At 40.4% G+C, this 23,718-nt stretch overlaps 5 protein-coding genes across 9 annotated transcripts; 3 read left to right on the top strand and 2 right to left on the bottom strand.

Moving 5' to 3' along the window:
* The first annotated feature begins 14 nt into the window (after positions 1-14).
* LOC135483224 (coiled-coil domain-containing protein 62-like) lies at positions 15-10,736 on the top strand. Of its 3 annotated transcripts, XM_064763890.1 has the most exons (13): positions 15-119; positions 543-706; positions 1,007-1,042; positions 5,567-5,628; positions 5,868-6,032; positions 6,248-6,440; positions 6,771-6,937; positions 7,215-7,488; positions 7,798-7,899; positions 8,140-8,332; positions 8,805-9,012; positions 9,177-9,284; positions 9,642-10,736. In XM_064763890.1, exons 2-13 carry the CDS (start codon positions 553-555, stop codon positions 9,753-9,755), a joined length of 1,776 nt encoding a protein of 591 aa, XP_064619960.1. In that variant the 5' UTR covers positions 15-119; positions 543-552; the 3' UTR covers positions 9,756-10,736. The 3 variants fall into 3 exon arrangements, with proteins under 3 accessions (XP_064619960.1, XP_064619961.1, XP_064619959.1); XM_064763891.1 differs by lacking the exon at positions 1,007-1,042; XM_064763889.1 differs by lacking the exons at positions 15-119; positions 543-706; positions 1,007-1,042 and adding an exon at positions 2,054-3,696.
* Positions 10,737-11,289: 553 nt separating this feature from the next.
* Positions 11,290-13,692, top strand: LOC135483222 (F-box/LRR-repeat protein 2-like). The gene is made up of 5 exons (XM_064763885.1): positions 11,290-11,781; positions 12,167-12,342; positions 12,422-12,537; positions 12,747-12,963; positions 13,294-13,692. Exons 1-5 carry the CDS (start codon positions 11,634-11,636, stop codon positions 13,636-13,638), a joined length of 1,002 nt encoding a protein of 333 aa, XP_064619955.1. The 5' UTR covers positions 11,290-11,633; the 3' UTR covers positions 13,639-13,692.
* LOC135483223 (peptidyl-tRNA hydrolase 2, mitochondrial-like) lies at positions 13,682-15,575 on the bottom strand. 2 transcript variants are annotated; one of them, XM_064763888.1, is made up of 5 exons: positions 15,552-15,575; positions 15,260-15,400; positions 14,857-14,949; positions 14,550-14,671; positions 13,682-14,237 (listed from the first exon to the last, which is right to left on the bottom strand). In XM_064763888.1, exons 2-5 carry the CDS (start codon positions 15,386-15,388, stop codon positions 14,075-14,077), a joined length of 507 nt encoding a protein of 168 aa, XP_064619958.1. In that variant the 5' UTR covers positions 15,389-15,400; positions 15,552-15,575; the 3' UTR covers positions 13,682-14,074. The 2 variants fall into 2 exon arrangements, with proteins under 2 accessions (XP_064619958.1, XP_064619956.1); XM_064763886.1 differs by lacking the exon at positions 15,552-15,575 and adding an exon at positions 15,486-15,550.
* Positions 15,576-15,582: 7 nt separating this feature from the next.
* On the top strand, positions 15,583-20,777 carry LOC135483221 (uncharacterized). Of its 2 annotated transcripts, none has more exons than XM_064763884.1 (7): positions 15,583-15,716; positions 15,986-17,475; positions 17,825-17,943; positions 18,051-18,210; positions 18,391-18,478; positions 18,829-18,961; positions 19,072-20,777. In XM_064763884.1, exons 2-7 carry the CDS (start codon positions 16,020-16,022, stop codon positions 19,150-19,152), a joined length of 2,037 nt encoding a protein of 678 aa, XP_064619954.1. In that variant the 5' UTR covers positions 15,583-15,716; positions 15,986-16,019; the 3' UTR covers positions 19,153-20,777. The 2 variants fall into 2 exon arrangements, with proteins under 2 accessions (XP_064619954.1, XP_064619953.1); XM_064763883.1 differs by having other exon boundaries at positions 15,583-15,737.
* Positions 20,778-21,331: 554 nt separating this feature from the next.
* On the bottom strand, positions 21,332-22,702 carry LOC135483045 (ankyrin-1-like). The gene has a single exon (XM_064763545.1). The coding sequence runs from the start codon at positions 22,700-22,702 to the stop codon at positions 21,332-21,334; it is 1,371 nt and encodes a 456-aa protein (XP_064619615.1).
* Between the last annotated feature and the right edge of the window lie 1,016 nt (positions 22,703-23,718).

Below are 23,718 nucleotides of genomic sequence, written 5' to 3'. Positions count from 1 at the left end.
TATGCGCAGAGCGAAGAGCCCAATCGAGGCGAGAGGCAAAATCGAAATAGAAAAACCGATAATTCCATCAAAATACGGCTTTATTTCGGCAGGATCGTGTATATGATTTGTGCACATAGGTAATATTCGATGACAGAAACCGTTAGATGACTTCCTACCGTTTCAATTTCTAGTGATGAGGTGGTAGTTGTGTTCAAAGTGTCGTGTTTTTGTCAACATGAAGGTATCCCTTTGCTGTACATATGCACTATACAGTACTGATCAAAAGTTGCATACCCTGACCCAATTTGTTAATGTTGCGCTCATAGTTAACTAGGCATACTCTGTAGCTTGGTAAGTGTTGAGTATGGTAGTCCGGCTGCGCCATAGTGAGAGTCGGCCTGACCCTGATTGTTATTTGCTAGGATCTTGAGTCTTCTTCAACGTCCGACAGAACACAGTGTTACTTTGTTTCATGACATTGTGTAATTACAATGTTTTAAGTCCCCACAACATGCACGCGCACCAGCTGAGTACATATGTCGTAGTATATCAAATTTCAGATCATGACCAATGGATGCCAATCATCAACACACATCCGCTAATGGACCTTGTAACCGTGGTAATCGACTATTGAATGGACACCATGGAAGCCCTGGTAACAGACCCTTGCTTGATCATAATCATGTCGAAGATAGACTCTATCCAATGTTTTCAGCAAATATTAGTGAGTACAGTTTAATATTATTTTTTTGAGAAAGACCCAGTGATAACAAGTAAAGCCTCATGAATGATGCTTTAGTGATGCAGGATTCAGAAGTTCAAAACAGCGGGCATTGAAGAAGGAAACAAGTGGCCCCACTGGAAATGCATTATTGGCACCAACAATAAAATTTTCTAAATGTTTACATTAATGATTAGCACGATTTTCAGGTCCGGGGTTAAAAATGGTTCTACTGGACATCTATGCCAAATGCATCTTTTGCCAGTATCACTATTTTAAAATGTCACTTTTATATTTCATTAGGGCATAGCCCAATACAGTATGAACACATCTATTCAGGTTGGTATAGTTTCTGAAGTGGTTGGCTTGCACTGTCAAACTGCATGTGGTTAAGTTTTTTTGCTGCATTTGCTATACAGTTTTAATTCTAATCAAAGCTTTTTATCTGCATCATACTGCCGGTCAGCTGGTTCATTTCAGTAGAGTTAATTTTATCGGTTTGCTTCAATTTCAAAACAAAATTGTTTGTAATTTGTTTGCATTTGCATACATGTGTATTGCTATTGTAATGTTAGGCGTTTTTACACGGTGCGGGTTCAAGCCGGATCGAGACTAGTTCAGATACCAGCCGGTTTATTTTCCCTCGCGTAAAAGCGAACCTACCGTCCTGAACCCTCCTGGTCCGAGGCGGGTTCCGATCGCCGGTCTCGGGTCGGTGCAGGCCGGTGTAGGCCGGTGGAGGAGGGTTTATTTATGCGTGTAAAAGCGAACCGGCTCCGAGCCGGTTTGCACACGGTACTCGCGTGACGTCATTCGCGGGAATAGCTGCCGTGTTCCTGGCATGAAATTTTCCGCGGAAAGAAACTGCTGTGAAATCTTCAATTTATCGAGAGCAAGAGCTTTCTTTCCATACAAATGCTGTGTACAAAGCAAAAACTCTACATCTCACCGGCGCCATCGTAAACCATTTTGTATTATTTGTTGTTGTGATATTTTCGTAGCTCCACCGCCAGCAGGATTGATCAGCGCCACCAATTGACGATGTTAGTGACGAACCGGCCTGGAGCCGGATCGAGGCCAGATCGTCGAACCGTCCCCGTATAAAAGCGAAATGAACCGTCCTGAACCGAACACGCCTCGTGACGGTTCAGGAGGGTTGTCTTGAACCAGCACCGTGTAAAAAGGCCTATAAGGCAGGTCTTGTATTCCGTTATTATCATTATCAGAAATAATGTGTTTTTCGCTATGTATTTAGCATGCATCCGCTATTGATATTGAATGGCCTGACCACTCAAACTTGCAGATTACTTCAAAAGTTTAATTTGAATTGAAGTAACTTACAAACAGCTTGTTGCATCCTGTTTGTTATTTAATCTGTACTGTTAACCTTACATTACAAGTATAGATTTAGCAGAGATCAGGTATTGATTGAGTTTGTAAATACCATGAAATATTAAGCTTAGTCATATTTCATTGACCTGTTGATATGGACACAGTGATGTCACAATCAGTGATAGCTGTGACAATGGCTTCTTGTGATCTGGCGTTGACAACTGAATGTAGCAGAAAGATTAGAACCTAGAAGTAGAACAAAAGAACATAAAAAGCACATCCTATCACATCACTGGAGGTATACACACGAAACTGTCAGATCCATTGTGGTTGTGATTGTGATCATCATCGTGTCGGTGATAACACTACATTGAGCACCTGTAAAATTGGCACCTCTTGCAAGAGAATTGCCATTAAATGCAAGTCTAATTAGCACTATCATTCTGGTGCATTAAACATCATTAGCAGCTGTCTGTTGCATTCAAAGCATCTTGCAAAAAAGGTTCACTGGTCAATGCAGACTTAGACTGTTGTTAGAATTCTGTTCCTTTGTCATGATCCTGATCTCAAATAGTCTAAAGGCTGGTACACCTGATTCATACCAGATCCCTGTTGTTGAACTCCCAGCAAGCCAGTGACATGGAGAGTCGGTTGCTTTTCTTATTGTCGTACTCGGGATAATCCCAACCTTTATTTGAAAAAAGTATTAAGAATACAGAATCTCATGCTTACTCCCATCAGTTTATTGGTCAGCCTTGATAGTGTCCTTGACAGAGGTTCATTTTGATATTTCCCCATCACAATAACCACTTAGAGGATTAGGCATGACTGTTCAAATGAGATATTGAGTCAATCTCCTCTAATCAGCTTAACGTGGAATTGTAAAAATGATCTAAAACACATAATCCTGTGATTTGTCAAATGGTGTCATTGTGTAGTGATGGTGAATGCCCTATGCTGATTCTGCATACAGAAATGGTCTACAGTAACATTTGGCAGTCAATATGTTATGTTGTTCACAGTGTCAGTTACACTTAGTATGAGTCAACCTACAAGCAAAAACGTTATGGAATGACCAAAAATTGATCGGCAGTGTCACTTCAGTATTTGAGATAATTTATGATTCTGTTTTGTCAGGGAGTTTTAAATTCACATCAATATTTCATGTGAGCGATCCATGTTAAATGCATAATTTTTGGATCTCGATTTAAGTCATTTGTGTTGGATTTCCAATTGATTGTGTGACATCTCTCATGTTGTCACTCTGTTATGGATAAACCCTGGGAGTGTAATGGTTTTATTTGGAGCCTTGATGTTTGATTTGGTCACTTGAAGGGACTGAAGAAGCATCAGTTAATATCCTTGTGGAAAGGAAGTGAAGTTATTTCATTGTCTTGGATATTTTCTCAAAAATAGAATGAGTCAATCCTCGATATCCGAGTCAGTTTGTGATGAGACCAGTCCTCTCATAGACAGCGGAGTGGACATATGGTACGTCAAGTACGAACCACACCAAGCACAATGCCGACAGAACTGTATGTTGTGTAGTGAAGAGTGTATGATTGTTAGTGGTCAGCTTCATGAAGTGGGATGCCTGTGTAATCAGAGTGACGTCTGTTCCTCATGTCTGACAAGTTCAACTGAGTATCATTTCGGTTACAGTAAGTATGAACAAATACGATATATTTATGGTTATTTGTTCTTGAGTTCATTGTTGGCGCACAAATTGGTATGGCAAAGAGGTTTGAACTTTGATACAGTTAATGAATTAAAGGGTTTGAAAAAGTTTTAGAGTTGATTGATTCTAGTTTGATGTGCCAATTGGATTCAGGATTCTGGCCAGACACTAAAACTGGCATCCAAACAAGCTCATGTCTCCACTCCTGTCACTCCAGGAGAGTACACTGAAAGATCAAAGCTTGTTTCAACAACTGTCCAAACTATAGCCCACTCAATATTGATTACTTTAGAGCGTCAATTAGCTTGATTACTTCAATCAGACTTGGGTGGGACCAGACTCATGATGCCTGTTGCTCATACTCATTGGCAGCAGCTAGATTGGCATGCACAGTGGTTGTTGGAAGATATTCCTTTGATGTCGGTGATGGGGCTGGAACTCCTGAAATGGGTTGGTGGGGGGTTTTGCGATATCCCTCTGATGTGGACGATGGTGCCAGTCAGTCCTCTTTGATTAAGACAGACATTTGACTCCTCTCAGAACACTACATGGGATATGGCCATGGACCAATTCAAAGAAGATTCATATTCTAAAATCTGTCTCAGACTCTTTCAATTTATAGTTTATATATTGTGATATGCTGTAACATTGTGACTCATTGACATTTGTGATGTTTGAGAAAAGACACTCCCAAGCTGGTCTGTTTACAGTCCTAGTCTCCTTCCGTCACTTTACATTTACAGTCATTAATATCGCGAAATGCAAGAAACTTGTACTGATGTATCAGAAATGACAAGAACATGCTTTTCATTTATTATTTGGTGGATTGCGTGTGTTGGTTCATTCTATGACATGTAGTAGTCCATGCAACATGAAAATATGCTGTTGTCTGAATGCCTGTCAATAAGGCTAGAATGCAATGTGAATGAAAAATATGCTATATTGAAATGATGATAAAGTATTAATAATGTAATTAATATTAAAGTTAATTGCATTAATTAAGCCTCCTAATTAACTTATTCTGCTCAGTGTTTGTTTGGTGGAAGCAGATGTGCTGCTGCAGAGGGCCTTGGATTTGTGAATAATAAATTCCTGATCAGCTTGAGTTGTTTTGAACAAATGAATCAATCTACGGTGACTGGCTAGGTGTTTATGGCAAATCCCCTAGGCTTTTCTAAGCAGCTTATTGGTCGGTTTATGCACAGTTCTGGACTTATCTTCAGCCCTCCTTCTCAGTTCTGTCAGTTGCTGTGGTCACAGGGATTTAGTACAGTTGTTTGAGTGGCCAGGGAGTGCTGCATATACATTCTTTAAGCTTTTTGCATCTAGACCTTGGATCTGACAGCAGATGTCCTGAAGTGTGGCGGAACAAAGGCAGTATTCTTGGGATTGCATGTCTGCCGGAATTGTCCTCATCTATCTTGTAGACTCATCAGTGCGTGGCAAGGACTGTATCTGGTGGATCCTGTTTATATCTGTTATGAATTAGATTGAGAAGATTTTGTGAATTTATGGTTATTTTGTGCTTTTGATAATTGGAGAGTTTGAGGGTTACGGTTAAGTGTTTTATGAAATGTGCTTATGGAAACAAGGATGGAAACTGATAAGAATCCTGAGACTAAATCCAGGGAAAAAGGTTTGTCTTGTGTGTCTTCTTTCAATTCTGCATGCTGGTGTTGTGCTCATCGTTTTATTCATTATGACCTTTGATTCCAGGGATATGTAGCTAGATAAAATCAGATTCTGTTGTCACATCACAACATTCTAAAGTTGTATGATACTGTACACACTGAAACTGTTACAACTTAAGTTTTAACTTTACCATTGCTAATTAAACTGATTTCTTGTTTCAGCTGCCAACCAAACCACCAACCATGAACCCAAGCACAGTACGCCCATCAAGAACGGTTTACTGGTATGTGTGAATCTTTGATCTCAGGTTTTAGGTGTGATAAAAGAGAAAATTGAAAAATTTAGAGAATGAGTGAAAATATCTCCTCAGACAGACCCCGGTTCCTTTTGTGTACTACTGTTGAGCCTGAGGGTTAACTTATCAGATGTCCTTATCTTTTGGTGAAACTTGGTTCAGTTAGCACCCAGGTGCCAAAGTCGGTTGTATTTGAATGCTTTATATTCATTTTCCCCTCACTCTAGGTGACGAATCCTGCCGTCAGTTATCCCAGTCCATCCTCATACAACAATGGTGCTCCTCCATCCATCTCGTCCGCTCATGCCAGCCGTTATACTGTCACATCAAGTATGCGACCGCTACGGACGACCAGTCCAACAAGATTATCTAAGTCACTCAGTGCTCTTAAGGTGAGGCCAATTAACAAAGTTATTTGTTTTCTGTGTTGGCACTTGTTGCAGGCGGCTGCAGTTGGGCACTGATTGAGTTTATTGCCCTTTGTGATGCCATCTATGTGACGTGAGAGATATCATTCTTTCCCACTTCACGTGGGGTCTTTTGCTTACCTTGGTAGTAGTATGGCCACCAGGTACAGAGACAACTCAGTTTTAATTCTCCATTGCAGCCTTTTGGTACAGAGTTGGAGAATGGTACGATACAAAAACAACGCCAGGAACTCCAGATGCTGATCACGGAGCTGAAGGATCGGGATCGGGAGCTGAACGATATGGTCGCCGCTCATCAACGTCAGATGTTGGCGTGGGAAGAGGATAGACAAAGGGTGCTTACGTTGGAACAGAAATGTGCTAGGTTAAATGGTAAGTAGAATTGGGTGTGGAATATAGAGGAGTTTGGCAGGAATAAGAAATGCACAATTCAAAGTGATGGTGATGGCATAAAATACTGATCTATATGAAGAATCCAATATGGAATGAGGGCAATTTGAAATAAGCGTTAATTGTGAGCTACCAAACTTTGTGTGGTAACTCGATCTTCAGAACTTTGATAGTGACAGTGTGCATGTGCGACAGGCTTAGTCGCTTCATACGGATGTCACAAATGCAATGAAGTTGGTCTTATTGTATTCAATACTAGTATGCGTAAAGAACATTCTAGTTAGCTTTCATTATCTAAATCTTTCACTTCAGCTGAGGTTTCCAGCAAGTCTGAGCAGGTGAAGTCTCTGAAAGGCAAACTGAAGGCCAGGGAGTCTGAGGACAAAGACAAGGCAACTGCATTGCAGTGCACACAGGAACAGCTGTCGAAACTCAGTGAACAACATTGTCAAGCATCCATGCAATTACATGAATCCCAGGTTAGTATGAATAGAGCTAAAATTTTCATCTGTTTCCATGGGGACAATTTCAGCTGGCTTCTTCAATGTACCAAGTGCTGAGATTTTCCATTTCAGCTAGCTTCTTCAATGTAGCACTGAGGTTTTCCATGTCAGCTGGCTTCTTCTTCAATTTACCAAATTCCATTTAACTGAACATGTTTTTGCACCAAATTTCTTTGATTGTGTTGCCAGATTGGAAAGCGTGGATATGGTGAAACTGACTAGGTGTGTTCATGACAAACTATTATCATTTCAGGAAAGGAATGCCAGCTTGACAGGTTCCATGAAGGAGATGTGTAGTACTATTGGACAGTTGGAAGCCAGGGAACAAGAACTTATAACAATGCTCAAAATGAAGGACAAGGATCTCATCGAAGCGTCAGATCACATCTCAGATCTGAGTGCAAAGTTAAAAAGGTTAGACAGGCATAATAAAGAACATCAGAAAAAGGAATCGGAAGCAAGACGGCAGGCGTCGGAATGGAAACAAAAACACTCAGAAGTTCGCCAGGAAGTCGACAGATTAAGAGGTAACTAAACTAACCATAACTTCATCTGTTTGTTATAGTACACAGTCATTGTAATAAGCACATGTCATAGGTGTGGCATGCAGTGTTTGTATAGCATTTTTTCTAACGGATTACCTTCCTTGTGCTGCTCCAAATAAGTTTGAAATGTTACCTTAGAATTGGCTATTGTTCCACTTCCTATACTTGCGATTACAAGCCTCCCGGCAAGTTTAAGTAGTCGACCTACATCTGGATCACCCTTATATCCAGGATTATTCACACAATGAGATTGCCATATTTCTCTATTTAATGAGCCCTTATTTGTTTCAGGTGAACTTGGTTCCAATAGAAGTGCTAATGAAGAACAGTTTATAGAATCTGAAAAACTAAAATCAGAAATTCAAGAACTGAAAAAAGAATTGGAATTGGCAGGTGAGAATTTTTTCTTTCCATATTTTGTCTTACTATTATTCAGTGTAATGTATTTGCTGGGAGAGTGAAGAACTCAGTGTGAAAATCTGAACTTTGGTTGTCCTAATGCATTTTCAATAAGCCTCATTGTAGTATTGACCAGTGTTCTCAAAACAGAAGATCTGGCTCCTTGACCACCTTTTTACACCAGCATCTTCAGTTGATTTGCGAATGTATCATTATGCTCTGTTCATATTTCAGCTGAGCGGGAGAAACGGAAGGATGAGCTAGTTGATCTTCAGAAGTCAAAGCAGGAGCGAGCTGACGCAGAGCTTGGTAATCTACGCCAGATTTATGAGCGGCAACAGCGAGATTTGTCACTACTTCATCTTAATTTGGAAAGTTCCAAGGATTTATTAGCAAAGCACAGAAAGGCGGCATTTGATGATACCACGTAAGTTATTTCCTAATTGACATAAATCATGTTGTTAAAATGTGAATTCAAACTTGTATTGATTGACTTTGCTGTGGTTACTAGTGGCTGTAGTGAAAGGAGGATATTTTTTCAAATATTTCATGGGACAGGTGGCCTGATGCAAAGCCGTGAATACTTAAGTTCATATACATGCAGATAATTTCATCGCTGAATTGTGCCATGAGAGCCACAGGTAAACTGATTGGAGAGGCTAATGAGGTAAAGTCAGGCCACAACTCGTGGGCAAGACACAAACCCATCATCTGATGACAATGAGATTCAGCAAGCCTCAAGATCACAGAGGCTAATGAGGTAAAGTCAGGCCACAACTCGTGGGCAAGACTCAAACCCATCATCCGATGACGATGAGATTCAGCAAGCCTCAAGATCATGTAAGTTTCAAAAAGTTTGCCGATTATCATAGTGAACCCTGTCCCTTTTGTCATTCCAGTGACAGTGTCTTAGATGACTACAACACCACCTCTGGGTTGTCCAAGTCATCGCTGGATCAGCATGGTATGCCATCATATGACCAGGGCTTGGATATCAAACAGATTAGCTTCCTCAGCTCTATCGACGATGGCAATCCAAGAAGTGTTGATACATCATTCACATCGGTGACAGATGGCGAGGAGTACACGCTGCCTTCTGCAAAAAATGTAAGCATTGTTTCTAATATTCTCTAGTAAATATGTCGAAAGTGGTGTGTATTTTTTACTGTTACTTCAGTTTTATCTGTATGGTTCCAATATTTAAAGTACAGTGGAATTTACATAATTTGTGTTGCATCTTGAATGTTATCTAACTTTGATCTCCCTTGCAGCTGCTGTCTCCCACCAGTAAACTCCATCGCCTCCTGGCAGAATCTCGGCAAATGGTGGAAGATCTCGAAAAAACGACTTTACCTCCATTTGTTGGAAAATATCCTGAGGTACGGTAAATAGTTCCGACTGATTTTAGCGACCATCTCAAAAATGTTTTGCTTGACTATGTAATTCGGCAGTCTGACCTTTTTTGTAAGATTTTGTGTGGTTGGACAGAAAGACCTATTTGACGCGTAAAGTATCATTGCCTTGTGATTTTCCAGCCTCTGGGGACAGAAGAAATTAAAAACGTTAATTTAAAAAAGTTTATCTTGCAAATGGTTTTCTTGTCATGGCGTATTCGGTTGTGGATTAACTTTTATACATACTGCTGTTACCAAACATCTCTGTGATGTCCCCTTATGATGTTGCTGCTCCTGCCTGTTCCTTCTCTCCAATGGTTCTAAATACTGTCTCTTTTCCAGACTCCAGCTAAAGATGCATTCCAGTCTCCACCCGTAGATGTTTTCCAGACTCCACCTAAAGTAGCTCCTAATATCCCACTCAATGAGACAAGAGATAGTGAATGTGATTGTTGATGCAGTGCCGTCCCACTCATCTTATTGTTTTCAATTATTTATCATTCTCAGTCATTTTCATCTTTGAAAGACATTACTTCATGGATACCCTCAATTTGCTGACGTACATGTACATGTAGATAGCCATGTGGTTCGAGGCGTATAGATTTTCTTCTTTGATATGATAAATGTAGTCATCAGAAAGTTTTCTGAAAATTCTGAGAAGGAAATTATTTTGCAGGACATTTTCAAAATTATCAAAGGCAGAGCCACTAAGGTTAGATAAAGAGGACTGCTCATGTAGATATGTACATTTTGTGTAAATTTTGTTATGTTTTTCTTACTTTTTCAATATCCTCTGCTTCTCAGTGTGGTAGGCCTGGTTATTTTCCTATCTGCCACCATTTTATTTTTTGCGTTTTATGGGAGGCAAACTTTAAAACACGTGAAAACTCCAGCTCTAATGCATTTGCAATTATGCAACAAATATGTGATTTTGTTTACCATAACTGAATATGGGCTATTTCGCCTTCCTCTGGCATCTTCAAAATTCTCGATTTACGATATGCAATCCCAGTAGGTCATCTGGTCAGCTTCTTACAAACTTCATGTTAGTTGGCACTACAAGTTGTTGCTGTTGTAGAATAGTTATTGACAATTGTATATACCTGTATGTCTATGCACCTTTGGGTTCTTTAATTCTTGATATGGATATTGCTGATATCGGCCTGTATCAACTATTGGCCGTGTAATGATTGTGTTCATTCTTGGTTTTACCAATGCAAGTATTCTCATATTTTAAGGCATTTATTGGTATGATTACACTTTTGTTCAAGAGGTTAACCCACCAAAAAGTGATGAAGCAATTTTTAGCAATTAGTTCTGAATTTTGGAGCAAATCTTGATATGGGCAGTGTTGTTTGTATATTTGGTTTGACAGCTCCCAGACTGTATGTATAATATCTGTCAATATGTATATTCAGGTATGCATTTCAAAATAAACTTATATGCAAAATCCTCTGACATTGTGTTGCGAGTTCTTTTCTCATAAAAAGATAAATTTTGTCTAAACAGCCTGGTAACCTAAGAGGATTAGAGGAGTTCATGTCAGTATTGACGTCCTGAATGGAGATTGAATTGTGCAAGCAATAACTGCAACCAGGATGGGATATCTTATGAAGCAACAAAATACCTTGGCCTCATGAGTCAAGAAGACACCAATGAATGGAGACCAAAAACGCAATTCGTCATTGGATAGACACAACGGCACGAATGGAATTGCACAAACGACAACCACAACCTTTTATGAATTGATTGCTCTTTTGTTTGTTTACGGTATGAATAAAAAAAACACTCCCTAATGAGACCTAAAGAATTGACAAGCTGTTGTGAAAGTCGTTCAATCGTTCTCACGCAAGAATGGAATTGCATTCGTTCATTCGTTCACACAACGGCAAGAATGGAATTGCGCAAACGACAACCACAATCTTTCATAATGAATTGATTGCTCTTTTGTTTGTTTACGGACGCGAAGTCATTCTGCCATTGGCATTGCACAATTATCCGAAGAACTTACTTTTATGCAAAAATATAGCAGAATAAAGAATTGACGAGCTGTTGTGAAATTCGTTCATTGTGTACTTATTATGAATCTTTACAGTTAATGTCGTGTTTTATTCACTGACACTTTACTAGATCTGAGGAATCGGAGGTTTTAGCTAAAGTGACGCAAATCAATCTCACAGAACAGTGGCCAACCTGTATATGCTGTGGTGTAGCCAATACTTCAAAGTGGTGTGCTTGTTGTAGTTGTGAATGAGAAGGAAAATCTCGTGAATAAAATAGTTATCATCCAGTTGATACTGTTCCTTGGATACAATATCAACACACAGATTAAGAATGGAGGGAGAAAAGCGGCCAATGGTCATGGAGAGAAAGACTGATTGTGCCAATTTCCATGGAGAGACTCGTTTGGCCTTGGGGAAGAGGATGGCATATATGCTGCGATATGGTGCCATACAGAATGGCCTTACAGTAGACGGAGAGGGTAAGTCAGGGCCAGGACAATACTTCCCTCGAAGGTTGTCCTTCTGGGACATAGCATTGTGAGAACTAAGTTTAGAGTTGGTTGTGACATCATTGGGAACTCCTTGGCCTCTACTGATCTGCTCAACTACCAGGTTACCTTCTGGAATGGGACAGTTCGTGACAAGACTGATGAGAGGAGTAAGCTGTGATAACTCTATCATCTTCAGGAGACGGTAGCCTTTGGAGGAGATGGCACAATGTCAGGTCTGGCCAATTTCATTTATTTTGTGAAAGTGTTCTTAATTAAAATGTGAGGTCTCTACAAATATATTCAACGAAATCTAAGATCTATTCGTTACCACTCACTTGACTATGATGTTAGTACTTTAGTCCATCCCTTGCAGGTTTTGTGAAAATATCAGAGTTGTTAGGCACACATATGATGCGGCACCATACAGAAACAGAGGTCTTGGAAGAAGTTAAGAACGGTATATCCAACAGAGGCAAAAAACGATATGAACAGAAGACTGTAAAAGGCTGCACATTTGTCAGGGCTGCATACCTGAGGAGGTTTGAAAGGGTGAGTTTTGTCCCGTCTTTGTTTCGCTGTTAATCAGTACCTGAAACACATATAGCAGTCTCTTTTATTATCCTTCCAGAATATCAATCATGAAGGAACCAAGGTGCCTCGTCTGATGGAGTCTTGTTTCAGCACCATCACTACCAATATCAAAGACTATGACCTGAAGGATTTCTGGGATGAATATTTACTCACGTAAGGGTGCTTTCCTCACAATGTGTTACATCAATTTCTGACATTTCAATCAAGGACAGCTAGACAAGGTGATCAAATTAATTGAAGTTTGTAGTGATGATTTTCAACCTGGATTTTCCCTATGCATCTCCGAGAGGCTGTCTCTATTTCAAAATGCTGGTGACTTCCTCCAGTGATCGTTGTATTAGTACATAATGATTACTCTTCAGGTACATCATCCATAGACTTAAACGTCAAAAGAAACTCAACAATCCTGCCTTGAGAAGTATCCTTGGTCCAGCCATTGAGAATTTAGACTTGGAGGGGGTATACATCACTGAAGCCACAATCAAATTGATTGCAAACCGTTGTCCAGACCTCAAGTTCCTCAACTTAAAAAACCGCGGATTCCTCATGACAGATCATCTTGCACAAATACTTTTAAAGGTAGGTCTAGACAGTATGTCATAATCAGTGTGAAACAAGGCTGGTGCTACACTGGTGGATGTGCCTTGTTGACTGTACTTGATGCAGCTAAAAAAACTGGTAGGGCAGCTCAATTGTGATGAAACTTTCTTGGAAGATTATTACGGTACATGTGAAAGCCACCTCGCACAAGCATGATTTTGAGTAGAAACAATAAGCTGACAACATTTCTGGTCATGCTCAGGTTGAGTTATCTTGAAAGAAGACATTATGCACACTACATATGGTGTGGCTGGTAGAGTTGTGAGACTCAAATCGATATCAAACTATCGTCTTGTTTGTTCCTTTCAGAAAATTCCCAAATTGGAAACCCTCAATCTAACAGGATGCCAACATCTGACAGACACGACACTGCATCATCTTCTCAAGTACTGCCCCAACTTACAGTATCTTAATATTTCCAACCTTCAGCTCATAACTCAAGATGCAATTATGAACTTTTTGGCAATGGCGCCATCTTTAGTCCATATTGACATTTACTTCAATCGCAATATCAAGGAAAGTATGATTGAGACGATTGAAGAGATCTCTCGTTGTGGGAATATCAGTGTGGTTCTGAAGAGACTGAATGACAGTGATGTTTCTCCATCAAATATGGCAGATTGTTTGTCCAAGTTTAGAATGGTTGTGGTTTAGCTGACAAGCTGTGGGGTAATTCACAAACATTAAAAACCGCATATGATTTTTAATATTTTAATAAAAAATATTCAAAAATACATTGTACACTCACTGAGTTCTGTGATTAGAAAATCACATAAATTTTGAATTGCCCCATCATTGACATAATGCTTCTGAAAATCATCAATCAGAATCTAGACTCCATCCATCGTTACTCAAAGAAACTTTAAAAGCAACTAGTTGATTGGAAGTGAAGCTTGTTCTCATTTCCTTAACAAAATCAAAGTGTTTACTTAACAAAGTCAAACCAGAGTGGATCGATAGTGGATTCACAGTCTTAGCCGGATGTCACATGACACAGTTTAATGGAAGTTGTACTTTGTGAGGGACTGTTGTTTCAAGGGAAGTGTCTCTTTAATTGACAGTCCAAGAAATTCTAAGTTTTGTATCTATTTTAGAAAAGTTTTAGTTGCCCTGTAACTTGGTCTACAAGTGAAGCTGGCCCTGGTCCTACTCCAAGAACTGTCTTTGAACCAGGTGCTATTTGTGTCCTCCCAGCATCCTGGATTACTGCGGCGGTTAGTCCTAATGCTCTGGCGTGTTTTGCCAATTCTAACCTGTAAACAAGAAAAGAGTGGGACATCATGGCATTTATACATACTAACTCGCCTGTTGTGCGTACATGTAAAATGCAGACCCACAAAGGCCACAACGCTTTAGATGATGATGGTAAAACTTGCCCTTGGAGAGTCAGTTGTAACAACGACCGGCAAACTGACAAATTTTCTACAGGATATCAATCAAAACATAGTAGGAAGCCATGATGACACTGTTTATATTCTGGAAGCTTTTCATGTAAAATTTTGAAGGATGAATTTAGGCATGATATTTCTTTTTGACTGCCACAAGAAACGCAAGGATGTGCTTACAATGATGCTTCTGTATCAGTTTTTAGAACTACTTTTGCTTGTCCACGATATTCCCATTGTCGAAGAACTTGTGCATCTGAACGAAGTAACTTTTGACAACAATTCACAGCTGCATGAGAACACTGAAAGGAAGAAAAGGAAATAATAAATTCAGTTATCATTGAACAATTTTGCCACGTTTTACCTTGGGGAAAGAGTAGGTTGTCGGTGCAAGTTTTCGCTGAATGATATTACCTGATGAACTATTTCTGTTCAGATGGACTAGCAATACATTTCACATTGAGTCATTTTAGATAAATATATTCACCTGGGCAGCCACTTTACCCTTTCCCATCTTCAAGTCGGTCCTCACCACCAATACCATTTTGAATTCTCCAGGTATTTCACTCATAGACACCACCTAAAATAAGATACAAAAGTGACTTATAAATTATTCCAAGAAAAGGTAACTGATCATGCAAATCCCCTCTCTTACATGTGTCTTTAATACATTGGTCAGCTTCATAATTGTTTCATTGCTTTAGACAGCAATTGAATTGTCATGCACAGCACTTTACATGAAATGTGATGTAATAAAGATCTACTTTTTTTGTTTATGACTGATATAGTTTATTTTGATGACTTTAAACCGGACTTTAATCAGGTTGACATTGTTTAGGATGGTCGGTTTTTAAACTACACAGCACTAAGTTAGCAAATTGACAACTCACCAAGTCCTCAGCAGCAGATTTTGCAGCACCAGCAACAGAAGAAGATCTTAGTCGTCCCCTGAGAATCCATCCTATACACACACCACAGCCTAGGCCTACAGCCAGGCTTAGTACTGTTTTCTGATCCATTGGACGTAATTTCTGCAAAAGAAAATATTCAGTGTCAGTGTCACTACACTACAAAAACACGGCATTGAATTTTTTTAAATCAGGAAAATGTATGTACATAGATGTAGATTGCACAGGGAATGTATGTAAAATTTAATTGTGTAGAGGGACCTGGCAGCAGTACCAAAAAGAACGCGCTGGCGCTTACTCGCGCAAGCGCGGCGCTAGTAATCGAACACGCTATTGGCTTGAAGGAGGAGAGAAAAGTTTGCAACCCGTTGCACGTGGTGGTCCATTTTCGTCAAATTTTCGTTTTATTTCGAAAAAATCTCCAAAATTACGTGACTAGGTCACAGGCACAGGCGTTTCAGTAATCCATCTTGCTTTGTACATCAGATTTATGTTACAATTGTGAATAGAACGCTCAATATGTTCTCATTCCCAACACAACTTTTCCTTTCTGACATTCACACTGCTTTCACAGCGCCACCACTGTGTCAGTCCTTGAACTGAATACATTACTTACGCCTTGGCCATGCTCCACCCCCCCCCCCCCCCAGTCTCGCTACTATTCTGTATCAAAATGTATTTAATTGCTGCATCTCTTTTTCATTCCAGGTGGGTAAATGATTGAAGGATAGACGATAGTGTCATGAATAGCATCAGAACTCTTAGTCTTATATCAGGGTTTTCACCCTGTTTGAGGAGATCTCTTCAGACTTCTGTTCAGCCTATTATTAGACAGACAAGAATACTTGGGTCCTTAAACTGTCCTGGTCCGCATCGATGTGTCGTAAACTCCTCTGTTTGCTTTTATTCTTCTGATTCGAACTCCATGTTTGGCACTCCTGTCATAAAGCCAATTCAAAATGGTAGCGAGAAACATTATGCGCACTCTGTCCTTGAAACTTTAGATGGCTATAAGAGCAGAATAATCAGTGGCCACGATAATATAGAAGCAAATGAAGTGGTTCACTCTACCTTGGATAAAATTCATTCGGAGGAGTTCGACAGTTCTGACCCTGATCGTATTTTAGGTGTCCTGAATGAATTGTCTTCACTCTCCGACCAGGCGAAAAATGCATTGTATCAGTCCACACTGTTTTGGGAGTTTTGTGATATCCTGACTAATACTTTGTCACAATGCACTAGTGATTGCCTTATGAGTTTCATGGAACTGATAGCTCAGCTTGGATACTGGGAAAAAATCCCTACCCAGTTTAAAGAACAATGTGGGAAACTTCTTTCAGAAATAAGGAAGGAATGTGCTGAAAAAGCTGAAAATTGGTCAAAAGGTCAACTGCTCTTCATCATGAACTTCTTTTGCATTTTCAACACCAAGGTTGTACCAGGTGAAATTTATTCAAGACTTGAATCAGAAGTGGTGAACATGACTAAAGAAGATGTCATACAGTTGTTGTACTTTTTGAGTTTGTTCAAGAGCTCTGATCCAGGACTTCTTCAGGAACTAGAAGACAAACTTGAGAGGATATACCGCGATTTCACCGATGACGAATTGGCTGTGGCCTGCCTTGGGTTCTTCAGATCACAGCACTTGATAAGGTCGGAGCAGATTATTGGCGAAATGTTGGACAGGCTTGAAACAAATAGTCCTACCATGCATGAAATGGGCATTGTATCATTAATGAAATGCGTTAACTATTCTTTAAGCAGAGATGTTGGTTTGCAGGATGGCCTTAGGACAAGCTTTAGAAACATAATGAAAAACCTCTACCCGCGCCTTGAGGAATTTGATAATAGCACTTGCATGAACTTGTTTCGTCTGTGTCACAGTCTGAGGATGATGGACCATAACTTAATTGATGCTATGTGTCAGCGTGCTATCAAAACAGGACTAGGTCAGTGGCGACTGAAGGATATCTCATTTTTCCTCTTCCGTTGTGCCTCTTTCCAAGCAATGTTGGCAGAAAAAGACTGGTTCTATGCAATATTTGTGAAGGAGTTGGAGAGCAGTGATCGGAGAGCTGAATTCATGCATTTCCCTCGATGTCTTCTTCAAGCGCTGACTGGACTGGCGTATGTTGAAATCTACCCATATGACTTGATCAACGAGTGTCTCAGCCCATCGTACAGAAAGCTATTACTTGGTATGTTTAGCGTCAAGGATGTAAGGGTCTACATCCGTGTTTGCGCTAATGGGTCTTCATATTTTGTAAGCTGCAATTCAATCCATTTGGACTACTGCCAGAGACCGTTCCTCGGACCCGGCACCTCCATAACAATAGAAGTGCACCAAGGTTCAGCCTCTGCAGTTTAATTTCAATTCAACTTTTTAAACCATGAAACCTCAAAATTAAGGAGTAGAGATGATTCTTAAAGAGTGGAAAGGTTTAAGCAGGATTCACGATACCAGCATGTCCGGTAACTAACTAATTCTGTGTACAGTGTACATGTATTCCAGTATCTTTCACTACATTTCCTCTCTATTCATTTCAGAGAAGTCTAACGTGGATCCTCTTCGTGAGCTCATTGTCCTTGATCAGGCCATGGAGATTGAATGCCCAGATTATTCAGGTTGTCGACTTCCCTCAGATACGATAAACAAAGTCCAAAATGTAAGTTGTACTGGTAAATTTCAATGTGAAGCATACATGTAAGGCATTCTTCTTGTAGCATGAAGTGAGGGATTGACAAATAAAATTCTTTATTTTTACATTTCCAGGATCCTCATTTCAAGAAGAATACCCGGCTTCCCCATGAGAAGAGACGCCTGAGTCATCGTGATCAGATGTTACTGGATATCCAGGCACAGTTGGAGATGTTGTTTGGCGGTGACCCTGTGGCAGAGTTAGCGTTTGTCTTGCCTCATTTTCAGACTGCTGGTAATTTTACATAATTTTGTCATTCACCTCCCTAATGTCGGCTTATTTTAAAAGTCAATCCTGAACTTCAGATATTTCTCGACTTGGCCATTGGTGTAAGAAAGTTACAGCCAAAATGCAAGGATAGCTCACTTTGATATGCTTGATTCTTAAGTATGTATAATTTCCTGTTCCCTTCAGATATTCTAATGGAGGTGGATGAAGATAAGAAGATATGTCAGTTGTCAGAATGGGTTGACAGGGAGCAGGCGAGGAAGGGACACAAAAGGTATGCCATGGTCGCAGTAAAACGGACTCCTCCAGTTTTGATATCAGATTGGCTTAAACATAGGTGGTTTTTCTCTGTTTACCCCTCATGACAACCTGTTTTCAGCTTAGATATGACTTGATGTACCACTAATGACCTGTTTTGTGGTTTCAGCTTAGATATGACCTGATGTACCACTAATGACCTGTTTTGTGGTTTCAGCTTAGATATGACTTGATGTACCACTAATGACCTGTTTTGTGGTTTCAGCTTAGATCTGATTGAACTACCACTGCTGACCGTTGTTCTGATCTTCGACCGTTACCAATTTTACATTGTACTGTTATGTACATTGACATGTTTGGTTTCAGATTGGTTTTGATCTGTGCTTCACCAAATGTTTACCACATCTACCAGACAGACTATGGTCACTCCAGGAAGATTTCAGGCATACATGTGATGAAGAGAAGGCAGCTGCAGAAGCTGGGGTACACTGTGATTGAGGTAAGTAGCAGGAGAGTTTTTACTAGGGAGTAATGACCTGAGAAGAAAAGCAACACATTCTTGTCCAAATTTACTGTTTTATAATTTGCTCTATTATGTTTGATTTCCAGGTCCCATATTTTGAGTGGCATAAATCAAACCGAGAGTTTTACCTGAAGAAGTTGTTAAGCACTCATGTTGCATTGGAGTAGGAAGGAATATGGTGGAAATAACATTCTGTATTAACCAGTGTCTGCCAGTGTATCCTTCTAGCCTTGGGGCTAAAAACCAAGGTACATGTCATAGCAACTAGATTGGAGTTTAAAATTGTGTAAAATTGGCCAATCATGCATGTACACAGCCGGTATGGTCCATCAGGTAAAGCAGTTGTTTGCTGTGATCAGCAGAACCAGTGTAGTATGGAGCTTAGTTATTTTCTCTTGCATTGAATGTCCAAATGAAATATGGTGGCCAAAAATTGAATTTGAATGGGTTTTTAGAAATAAATAGTACATGTACATGTACTCCTCACAGCACTCTTTTGTTTGTCTTCCTGTTTTACGACTAGTTGGCGAGATCAGTGATCTACAAATTGATACATTGAGTGGTGACATGTGTATTGAGAAAGACTGAAGAGCATTTCTATCAAATGTGGGATTCAAGTGTTGTCATTTATTACATGTACATGTTCAGATGGGTTGGTTTGAATATTCATGATCATGAAGCGTGCAAATACCTTAAGTATTTGCACTGCGGGAATACCATATAGCATCAGAACAAGGCGGAAAGTATGAAGACGCATCATTAGGTATTCCTAGGGTATTCGCACAGAACCGGGTTTTCAGTCGAACATGTCACCGAAGTTTAGGTCATCAACTACAATGTATAAAGAAACACTGAATCATTCCTGGTGATCATTCAAAAACAATAAATTTCCTTAGTGGCTGCGGTAACTGGATTTCCTCCGACCAAATGTTGCAAATTAACGGATACCTGACGACACGTCTGAACTGAAGGCGACACTGGTTCTGGAGAGAGAGTCCATTCGTTAACCAGTCCGCCAGCCAGCCTCCCAATTCGAGCTGGGTTTGATCGTTGTCTTCGGTGTCCTTGTAGTAGCTCAGGATGGTTCGCACCTCTGGCTTCATGCCGCACAGTATCGCAATCTTAACAGCACTAACGAAATGCTCCAGTTGCTCTTGATTTGAAAACACTTCGCGCAGTCTTTCAGGCGTCATTTGCATGAATCGCTTGATAATTCTGCTGAGGGCTGAAAGGGCGCCCTTGCATTTCTCATATCTGAAAGCACCACACTTCAGCAACTGACTTGTAATACCGAAAATGTCGGTTAGATAGACCATTTGATCTTTCTCATTGGCCTCGGCGTACATGAGACTTTCAATGTCCAGCAATGTTCTCTCTAACGGCGTTGTATAGAATGAATGGTGGTCTGCACCAAACTCCTTCAACAACTTCATGATATATGGGCTGATTGTCCTCCGATCATGCCGATGGCCCAAGGACTGAAAATGCAAATCTGGCCATTGGATACTTGCACTCTCCACATGGAAGTCTCTCCGATGAATCAGTAGTTTATTCACCTCTGTTGGACTATGCCCTATCAGGATATTCACCAGCAGGTGCTCGCATAGTTCACATGCGCAATTTCGCTTGGGACTAACAAGTACTAGTTTGTATTCTTCATGACCATTCATTCTTGTTTTCTTACCAGATTGTCTATCAGAATTGCATTTTAAAAGCGAGAACTCCTGATCGCCGCCTCTTCCTTAACTGTCCCGTCTGTTTTCTGGACGATGCCTCTGTAAGAGTCTCTCACTGTCCCTCTGGCGGTCCTCGTTACGTTATCAGTGAAGGCCAAATTGTAAAATGATCTGGCCGGATGATAAATGGCCCAACGTATGGTATAAAAATGTATACATTTATTAACTGTTCCGATTGATCCCGGCGAGTGATGAATCGTTATGATAATTATACCGGTATTCATCTCAATTCAATTACTTTATGCTAATACTAAATACCACTGACTATTTTTGACTATAAAATTACTTTCACTTTTAATACAACATACCTAAATTATCATGTTGGCGCCGTGTTAATATAGTATTAGATGGAACGTTATACAACAACTTAACGTATAGCCAAATGTAGGCCCCACAGTTGTGGAAAAAAGTGACAGCCTGCATAGGAGGGCTCGTGATTGCGTATATGCAACTTTGTCTTCTCTATAAACATGTTTAAATAATATATAAATCAATACTATATTTCACTTCTAAGAGGTCAGTAGCAAATCTATGTCGTATTCGTGAAAGAAAGCGCTCATCATAGCGTTTATTAAAGGTTCATATTTCATCAATTTGCATTGAGGGCGCTTTAGAAATGTTCAAACACAATGAACTTTCTGAGCGGCTGAGGTAACTGGATGTCTTCTGACCAAACATTAGAAGTAAGCGGAAACCTGACCATACGTCGGAGCTGGAGGCGACATTGGTTCTTGAGAGTTAGTCCGTTTTTCCACCAGTCGGTCAACCAGCCTTCCAATTCAAGTTGAGCTTTTTCTCGGTCTCGGGTGTCCTTGCGGTTTTCCAGGATAGCCTTCACTCCGGGCTTCATTCCGCACAGTATTCCAGTCTTCACGAGGGAAACAAAACTGTCTGTTTTGTTGTGAAACGCCTGGCGATGTCCATCGGGCGTCATCAGCATGAATTGTTTGATACTTCTGCGAAGTGTTGAGCGAGATTTTTGTGGTCTTTCCTCTTTGTAACCACCAGCCTTCAACAGGAGACTAGCAATAACAAAGAACTCGGGGTTCGCCATACTGCCACTCCGTTTAGCCACGAGCAACATCATTCGCTCAATTTTCAATAATACTCTTTCCAATGGTGTTGTGTTAAATGAGTCTTCGCTATGTGGGTCTGCGCCATATTCTAGGAGTATCCTCACTATTTCGGGGTTGGCTGACTTGGCGACACCATCGAAGCCATCACTGTGATAGCCACTGTAGCACTCCCTGCGGCATGTTGGCTGTGATGAGCCATCATCCGTGCAAATATGTAAAGCGGTCTTGTTGTTATGGTTCTTCAAATTGACGTCTGCACCGTGACGGAGGAGTAGCTGTACTATCGGCAGATTCCGCTTCCTGCAAGCTTGCATCAGAGGTGACACGACTGCCCGCAATCCGTGGTGATCAATCCGAGTGAAGGAATTAACGTCTGCGCCCTTGTCCAGCAGAATCTGTGAAATCCTCTGAGATTCCCTCTCGACTGCCACATTTATAGGGCAGCAGTACCGGAGACGCGAATCAAATTGGTTCACGTCTGCGCCATGACGTATCAAAAGCTTTACCAAGCTTTCGTGTCCAAATTCGCAGGCAATAAACAAAGGATAGTTTCCTTCTTCAGTCCTGGCATCACAGGACACAGAAACTCCTTTCCTGAGAAGGAATCTGACTGTGTCGATCGCTCCAATACTACAAGCAATATCTAATGCATCTTTTCCTCTTGTTTTGGAGAAGGTTTGGCCGGTTTCCTTGTCTAAAAACAATTTCATTATCTCTGGATTATTTGTCTTGGTATCCAGCCACACTCGTCGGTATGTGTCGATACCGTTGTACCAATCAGCACCGAAAGAGAGCAGTAATTTCACTGTAGTGACATCACAATTGTCGTATGCGATCGGGAGGAGATTGGACAAGAATTCTTTTTCGAATTGCTCCAAAGATGAATTGAGAAGTTGATCAACCATGTTTGAGCACTTGTTACGAACTGCTATTTTCACAGCGACTTCTAATGACCGTTTCGGTGAGTATGGACGATGGAGGCTGTACTCTTGCAGACGGGATTCTTCCTATAATGAGATTAAAAAAGGGAGACGACCGATTACTGATAATATCATTAATACTGGTACGACTAAACTTGTTCAGAACGAGTTTTAATGGAATACGATACAAAATAAAGTAATAGAAATAACTTTGCCCCGCACTGGCAGCCAAACACTAACTACAGACACAGCACAGCCAAACACTACTGGCGCAACATAAATGTATACCAGGACACCACTGGCACAGGATAACACCACTGACGTTCACACCGAATACCAATTGTGGCAGAAGCAAGATATATGTATAATGCAAACCTCATTCTGCTGTATTATTCTGTGTACGGCGGCAAGAAATTCTTCTCTTTCGTCCATCAGTGCTTCACGGTGTCTTTCCCAATGGCAAGAAGAGTCCTGAAGTTAGACTACAAAGTAAGAATTCATTCACTTTCTCATGTGGCCTTCACACAGTTCGTAAGCTTTTATGACAAAACGGTGGTAAGATTTTTCTGCCCGGTCACGATTTGACAAAACCCCAAGGACTGGCCAAGGCCACGGTCCGTATTTCATGTTAATGGTAATTACCCCGACGGAAGTTTATCATGTCTTGGCATGTACTTCGAAAGTAGTGGCGTGCATAGTTGGACAAAATTACAGAAGCATTAAACCCAATTAGGTACATGTGTACAACCAAAAATATACAAGCGAGCCTTATTTTTGGTACAATTTTGATAGTTTATTCATGGGTAATTAACCTTTAATAAGATAGGGAATACACCTATACCAATGGAGTAGATTCTTCATACATGTCATACAAGCCTTGTCCATCTCGTTCAAAGGCAACATCAGCATATATCACACTATGCTCTACCCTAGAATATGCCGCTGCTGTGTGGGACCCTAAGACCATTGAAAAAGTAAAAAGAAAGGTAGCCCGTTTTGTC

This window comes from Lineus longissimus, chromosome 2, assembly GCF_910592395.1.
Source record: "Lineus longissimus chromosome 2, tnLinLong1.2, whole genome shotgun sequence".
Classification (NCBI taxonomy): domain Eukaryota; kingdom Metazoa; phylum Nemertea; class Pilidiophora; order Heteronemertea; family Lineidae; genus Lineus; species Lineus longissimus.
Note: the sequence above shows the minus strand (reverse complement) of the source record. Positions and strands in the feature narration are given on the sequence as shown.

Coding starts and splice junctions, on each gene's coding strand:
- LOC135483224 (XM_064763889.1), top strand. CDS start 3,453: ATGAGTCAATCCTCGATATCCGAGTCAGTTTGTGATGAGACCAGTCCT. Junction 7,900..8,139: donor AAAAGAATTGGAATTGGCAG/GTGAGAATTTTT, acceptor TTCATATTTCAG/CTGAGCGGGAGAAACGGAAG. Junction 9,285..9,641: donor TTGTTGGAAAATATCCTGAG/GTACGGTAAATA, acceptor TCTCTTTTCCAG/ACTCCAGCTAAAGATGCATT.
- LOC135483222 (XM_064763885.1), top strand. CDS start 11,634: ATGGAGGGAGAAAAGCGGCCAATGGTCATGGAGAGAAAGACTGATTGT. Junction 12,343..12,421: donor ACCTGAGGAGGTTTGAAAGG/GTGAGTTTTGTC, acceptor TTATCCTTCCAG/AATATCAATCATGAAGGAAC. Junction 12,964..13,293: donor TTGCACAAATACTTTTAAAG/GTAGGTCTAGAC, acceptor TGTTCCTTTCAG/AAAATTCCCAAATTGGAAAC.
- LOC135483223 (XM_064763888.1), bottom strand. CDS start 15,388: ATGGATCAGAAAACAGTACTAAGCCTGGCTGTAGGCCTAGGCTGTGGT. Junction 14,950..15,259: donor AATCTGCTGCTGAGGACTTG/GTGAGTTGTCAA, acceptor ATCTTATTTTAG/GTGGTGTCTATGAGTGAAAT. Junction 14,672..14,856: donor AGGGTAAAGTGGCTGCCCAG/GTGAATATATTT, acceptor TCTTCCTTTCAG/TGTTCTCATGCAGCTGTGAA.
- LOC135483221 (XM_064763884.1), top strand. CDS start 16,020: ATGAATAGCATCAGAACTCTTAGTCTTATATCAGGGTTTTCACCCTGT. Junction 17,944..18,050: donor CGATAAACAAAGTCCAAAAT/GTAAGTTGTACT, acceptor TTACATTTCCAG/GATCCTCATTTCAAGAAGAA. Junction 18,479..18,828: donor GCGAGGAAGGGACACAAAAG/GTATGCCATGGT, acceptor GTTTGGTTTCAG/ATTGGTTTTGATCTGTGCTT.
- LOC135483045 (XM_064763545.1), bottom strand. CDS start 22,702: ATGGTTGATCAACTTCTCAATTCATCTTTGGAGCAATTCGAAAAAGAA.